This window comes from Molossus molossus, unplaced genomic scaffold (assembly GCF_014108415.1).
Source record: "Molossus molossus isolate mMolMol1 unplaced genomic scaffold, mMolMol1.p scaffold_m16_p_18, whole genome shotgun sequence".
NCBI classification, from domain to species: Eukaryota; Metazoa; Chordata; class Mammalia; order Chiroptera; family Molossidae; genus Molossus; species Molossus molossus.
Genome location: NW_023425353.1, coordinates 62,178,005 through 62,183,670, shown reverse-complemented (window position 1 = coordinate 62,183,670; position 5,666 = coordinate 62,178,005). Strand labels below are relative to the sequence as shown.

Here is a 5,666-nt window from a genome sequence, read left to right as displayed (position 1 = left end):
GGCCCTGGAGGGGCGGCCCAGTGCGTGTGCATTTGAGGGTGTGCTGGGTGCGGGGCAGTCCTCTCTCCTCCCCTCCCCCTCCTCCTCAACAGGTGATTGGGAGGAATGGACAGCCCTCCCTCTCCCCCACCCGTTCCTGAGCCTGAACAATGCCCTCCCCAGACCCCAAAATAGACCCTGAGCCTGGCCAACATCCTTTTATGGCCCTGTCCCTATTGTGCACTGTGGGGGTGGGGCAGGGGGCATGAGGTGTCCAGACAGGATAAAGGCCAGGGGCGGGAGGCTCCCCTACCCTGTCTCTGCTTTCTTCTCTCCGCAGCCCTCTCTGTGCTTACAGCCCCCATGGCCCCCAAAAAGCCAGAGCCCAAGAAGGAAGAGGCCAAGGCAGCCCCCAAGGCAGCTCCAGCTCCCGCTGCCCCTGAGCCTGAGCCCCCCAAGGAGAGCGAGTTTGATGCCTCCAAGATCAAGGTGGGTGTAGGAGCTGGGTTTTGGCAGGAAGGGCAGGTAAGTGCCTCCCAGAATGGACCGACCCAGTGACAGGCCAGGCTCCAGAAAGAGCAGTGAGCTGATGCTGGAAGCTTCTGTGTACAGGTCAGAGGAGCTGGGGTCTTCAGGCATCAGGAGGGCTACAGCGGGGGAGGGGCAGACGTCAGAGGACGCCCCCAGTGCTGCTGAAGGGAACGTCCTTTGGTGGTTTTGGAACCCACACTCCCTTGCTCTTCTCCCTGGACCTCACTCACATCCTTGGGGGATCCTGGAGCCGCCTGCCCCCAACCCTGCAGCCAGACAGGGACCCTCCCTGGCTCTCACCGTGGCCTCTGCATAGCGGACAGACTACCCTGGATCCTCCCTGTCCCCTGTTCTTGGCCGGCTCCCAGCACCTCGCTCCACAGGCACCTACCTTGTCCCCCGAGACACGGGTTCGAAGGCCTTCCCTGCTCTGAGGCTTGGTTTTCTCAGCTGTGGAGCGTGCAGTACACCCCTTGAAGACTGCCGGGAACCTTTCACGAGTGCTCCTGGGAGTTGGCTGCCTGACCCCCGCCACCCCTCAGTCCCAGGCTTGTGTCCCACAGGCCCCCTGGTGAGGGGCCGACCGTCCGGGACCCATGGTGCCATTGTCCAGTCTCACTGGATCTGAGGTTGGCACACACTCCCCTCCAAGAGGAGGGGACAGTGAGGCCCCTCATGTGCCCCCTGCCCCTCCCACTCGGGCTGGCTGGCAAAGGGCAAGGCTTTGCCAGGAGCCCAGGGAGGCTCATGTCAGCAGGCTCCCAGGTGGACAGAGCTCTCAGGGGCCGGGGGACCTCCATGGCAGGCTGGCGGGGGCAGGGTCTCCCCCACTGGGGTGCACCTTGGAGGTTGGCAGCCCCAAGGGAGCAGCCGAAGACGAGGTGCCAGTCATGTCCCCCTCCCCCAAGCTCCTTTCCCTCCTGCAACCTTGACCTTGGGGCAAGTGACTGCAGTGATAAAAATAGACCTGGTATCAGGTGAGGAGGGGGAGACCAGGAGGAGACTGGGTCCCGGGAGGCCTTCTGACCTCAGGTGGCCCTGATGTCGCCTCAGCAGCACCACCCTGGCTCTCTGCTATGCTGCGGGTGAGGGGCTGCCCTTCCCTCATGGATGGGGGGTGCAAGACCCAGGTGTAGGCAGGGCCCTGTGAGTGCCAGTGCGCAGCCTTGAGGGCTCTGTGAGGGACGGACACATGCACACACGGGTGTGAATGCACATAAACGCACACCTGTGCACACACACACACATCCTGCTGAGATGAGCCCTTCCATCTCACTCACGTGGCCAGTCCTGCCCACTGGGCCCAGGCATGGTGGGGTGGCAAAGCCAGTCTGGTCAGGTCTGTGGCCTCAGGCACATACGTCCAGGACCAGGGACATCAGGTAAGGCCCACTCTGAACTGGGGACTCAGGGCACCAGGCCTCCCTCCTCACCACATCCCCCAGGTGTTAGGGTTCAGGTACACTCAGAACTACGGCCCTTGGGGTGGGCAGGTGAGGAGGGGTTAGGAGGCAGGAGGGTGTCAAGGTAGACAGCAGGGGCGCTGGGCCATGACAGCTGGGATCTGGACAGATGGGACAGCTGGAGGTTGAGGCCCGGGGCTGACCACAGAGCGCCCAGGAGGCCTGGCCTCACCCTCTGAGCCAGGCACTCAGCGTCTTTGGGGTCTCCTTTCAGATCGAGTTCACGCCGGAGCAGATAGAAGGTGAGTGGGGATCTGGGTACGGGGGGCTGCAGGGCTGGGCCTGGGGTTCTCGGCCGGCAGCAGTGAGGTGAGTGGGGGTGAGGGGTGGGCGCACTCTGGGAGTGTCCCTAGCTCACATCTGTTCCCCAGAGTTCAAGGAGGCCTTCATGCTGTTCGACCGCACGCCCAAGTGTGAGATGAAGATCACGTACGGACAGTGCGGGGATGTTCTGCGGGCGCTGGGCCAGAACCCCACGCAGGCCGAGGTGCTCCGTGTCCTGGGGAAGCCAAAGCAGGAAGGTTGGACATCCGGCCTGAGATCTCCCCTTAGTGCCAGTTCCTGGGGAGACCAGCAGGGTGGGCTGCCGTCTGTGGTGGGACAACACGGGAACCTCCCTGCTGTGCACTTTCCCGTTGTCCGGATGAGGACAGAGGCTGGTCTCGGGAGACTGACACCGTGCCGGGCAGAGCGGGTTTGCTGTCCCCCCTGGCCCCATGCTGATGAACCAGGCCTCCTGGTCACAGGGGACTGAGGACAGGGCGGACTAGCTGCAGTGGCCGGTGTGAGGGCAGCCAGGGTGCGCTCTGCCTCTCCTTGCCCCTTGGCACCTCTCTGGTTAGGGCCCACCAGCTTCCCTGGCCACACTGGCCGAGTGGGTCCTGCTTTGCCCCGAGGAGGAGTGGTTTGAGTCGCAGGGAAGGTTCAGAAGCTCCAGGGAGGGCCTCTACTGGCTCAGCTGCTCCTGCCAATCAGGTGGCAGGTGAGGGTCTATAAGACGACCACACCAGCAAGGACTGCTTCCCAAAGCGGAGCAGGTGCTGGACAGGGCCCGGGCGCTGCCCCTGCAGCAGACGCTCCTCGGAACAGCACAGGCTGCGGAAAGAGCGTTTCTCTTGACTGAAGTGCCCCGTGATGGCGGAGGGCTTCGTGGATGCCAGACTGGCGTGGGGTGCTTTGGGAATGTGTGAGGGCAGTAGCTTCTCACTGTAGGCTCAGGGAAGGTCTGCCTGGGACCATCTCTCCACAGACCTTAACACTAAGATGATGGACTTTGAGACGTTCCTGCCCATGCTCCAGCACATCGCCAAGAACAAGGACACTGGCACCTACGAGGACTTCGTGGAGGGGCTGCGGGTCTTCGACAAGGAGGGCAACGGCACGGTCATGGGCGCCGAGCTCCGCCACGTGCTGGCCACGCTGGGTGAGGGAGCCCTCACCCCGCTCCTCCTCGGGGGGTGGGGGCATCCTAGGAGCAACCACTTTGTCGCCACCCCCAGGCCCGTGTCCCATTTAAATGGAGAGTGACATAGTCAGGCACCTCTATGGCAGGTGTCAGAATGTGGGGGATTTAGGAGTTTAGGTGGGGGTGGAGGAGGTGTGTTGGTGCAGCTCACAGTATCAAGGGAGATGGGGCAGCTCTGGGCTCAGGGAGGACCAAGTCATGCTCCAGGAGGATCAGCTCAGTCCTGGGGTCATTGCCTCAGGTCAAGATCCAGAGCCACGTTCTCTGAGTGGCCGAGTAGGTCACATGCCTGCCTCTTGGGCATCCTGACTCCCCACTGTCAGGTGCCTGGCTGGCAGGGGTGCCCCCTTTTAAAAGAGACTTCCCTACAGCAAATGTTTATTGAGCACCTATTGTGCGCGCAGGCCTGTGCTGGTCCCCAGGGTTGTGTGTGTGTGGCTGGGGGTGGAGAACCGCAGCCGGCACCCCTGTGAGGGGGTCAGCACACACGGCACAGCGCAGACAGGGAGGGACAGTGCTTGACCGCCCGGGGTTACAGTGGTCCCCTCCATAGTCATCCCCGCCCCGGGTTCCCCGCTCTACCCCTGCCAGCCTACTGAAGACAGAGGAGGGGACATGCTGGTGACTTGAATACCAAGGTGGCACTGTTATGGACAGAGCCTAGGCTGCACCCCAGGCCCTGCCTTTTTGACTTGTCACTGGTTCTCCTGGTCTCAGAATGAGGGTTGTGGCCAAGGCCTCGTGAGCCACGGTGGCCATGCCAACATGAGGTGTGGGGATACTGGAGAGGCCAAGCCACCACGCAGAGGGGCCCGATGTGTCCTACCCTCCGCTCCTCTGGACGGTGCTGACTCGGCCGCCCACTCCGCCAGGTGAGAGGCTGACAGAAGATGAGGTGGAGAAGCTGATGGCTGGGCAGGAGGACTCCAATGGCTGCATCAACTATGAAGGTGGGCTCGGAGGGCTGCAGGTCTTCTGCGGGGCATGGGCACCACCCTTGGCTGCCCAGGGCCGAACCCCTCTCCATCACTCGCCCCTTCTTTCCAGCATTCGTGAAGCACATCATGGCCAGCTGAACCTGTCACCCCAGGTGAGACTCCCGCTTCCTCTCACCCTGCTGCCACCTCTGCTGACCTCAGCTGTGTCCCTCTCATGCCTCTGTCATCCAAATTCTCGTGTCCAGCTCCCCACTGTCACCCACTCCAGTTCTCGATGGAAATCCTGCCGCCTCACTTGGCTCCTTCACTGTAACCTGTGACCCTTTGCTCTCAGGGAGCCCGGGGAGGCCACGCTGGGGACAGCGCTGGTGTGGATATCAGTGGTCTGCAGCTGCAGGAAGGCTCCTGACCAGCTCTCTGCGTGGCTGTTGCCTCCGGTCCCTACCAGGCTGCATGTTCCTGTGACTGCATCTCTGTCCCCACCCCGTGGGCCCCACGAATAAATGCCTCTTTCCTTCCTTCCTCCTTCCGTCTCCTTCCTCCTTCCTCCTGTCCTTCTTCCTTTTGCTCTGTCCTCTCTGTGGCCCCTTGGTTGACGTCCGTAAACCCTATAGGCCAGTGAGCCCTGGACGAAACAAAGGGAGTCCCTTTGAAATGCTGCTCCCCCGGTCAGAACCGCCCCATTGAAACTCATCCGATCAAAACTGTCCCATCTGGTGTCCGCCCTGGGAGCCTGCCCATCGAGACAGGGAGGAGGGGGCCTGCGTGTCCTCCCTTGCTCTGCCCTCCCCTTCCCCTCTGGAGACGGCCACCGTGCTCTGCCCTCGTACAGAGAGGCCACGGCCGGAGCTGTCTCACTCCACACCAGCCACCAGGGAACCATGGGCAGCGGCCCAGAGCCGCCCATGACACTGGTGGGGAAATTGAGGCCCAGAGCGGAGAGTGGCCTGGCCTGAATCACAGCAGGAATGGGTGGCAGGTCAGGAGCCAACTTTATCCCAGGCTACCAGAGCTGAAGAGGCCTTAGAACCCTGTCTGACTCAGATGGGGGAAACTGAGGCACTCTGAGGTGTGGCTCCAGGCCAGAGGAAGAGGCCTTAGTGGGGCAGCATCCAGGGTCGCAGTGGGTTCTCAGCCCTGGGCTTCTCAGCAGAAGACAAGCAAGCAGTACCCAAGTGTGCGGTACAGGAGAGACGCACACACCTTGCAAACCTCTCCCCCCCCCCCCCCGCCACACCCTGTTCGTGGGCCAGGGCCCCTCCCCTCCCCTTTCGGGGAGCCCAGTGGAGA

The 5,666-nt window shown here is 62.4% G+C and overlaps 1 protein-coding gene across 1 annotated transcript; it reads left to right on the top strand.

Annotated features, from left to right (window-relative positions):
• The first annotated feature begins 296 nt into the window (after nucleotides 1–296).
• MYL3 (myosin light chain 3) lies at nucleotides 297–4,901 on the top strand. The gene is made up of 7 exons (XM_036266985.1): nucleotides 297–468; nucleotides 2,188–2,215; nucleotides 2,345–2,494; nucleotides 3,223–3,396; nucleotides 4,311–4,388; nucleotides 4,486–4,528; nucleotides 4,711–4,901. The coding sequence occupies exons 1-6, from the start codon at nucleotides 343–345 to the stop codon at nucleotides 4,512–4,514; spliced, it is 585 nt and encodes a 194-aa protein (XP_036122878.1). The 5' UTR covers nucleotides 297–342; the 3' UTR covers nucleotides 4,515–4,528; nucleotides 4,711–4,901.
• The last annotated feature ends 765 nt before the right edge of the window (nucleotides 4,902–5,666 follow it).

Bases quoted from the DNA above. Each gene is read 5' to 3' on its own strand.
- MYL3 (XM_036266985.1), top strand. From the start codon at position 343: ATGGCCCCCAAAAAGCCAGAGCCCAAGAAGGAAGAGGCCAAGGCAGCC. The intron at 469-2,187 runs GTGGGTGTAGGA...GTCTCCTTTCAG, and splicing joins TTGATGCCTCCAAGATCAAG to ATCGAGTTCACGCCGGAGCA. The intron at 4,389-4,485 runs GTGGGCTCGGAG...CCTTCTTTCCAG, and splicing joins TGGCTGCATCAACTATGAAG to CATTCGTGAAGCACATCATG.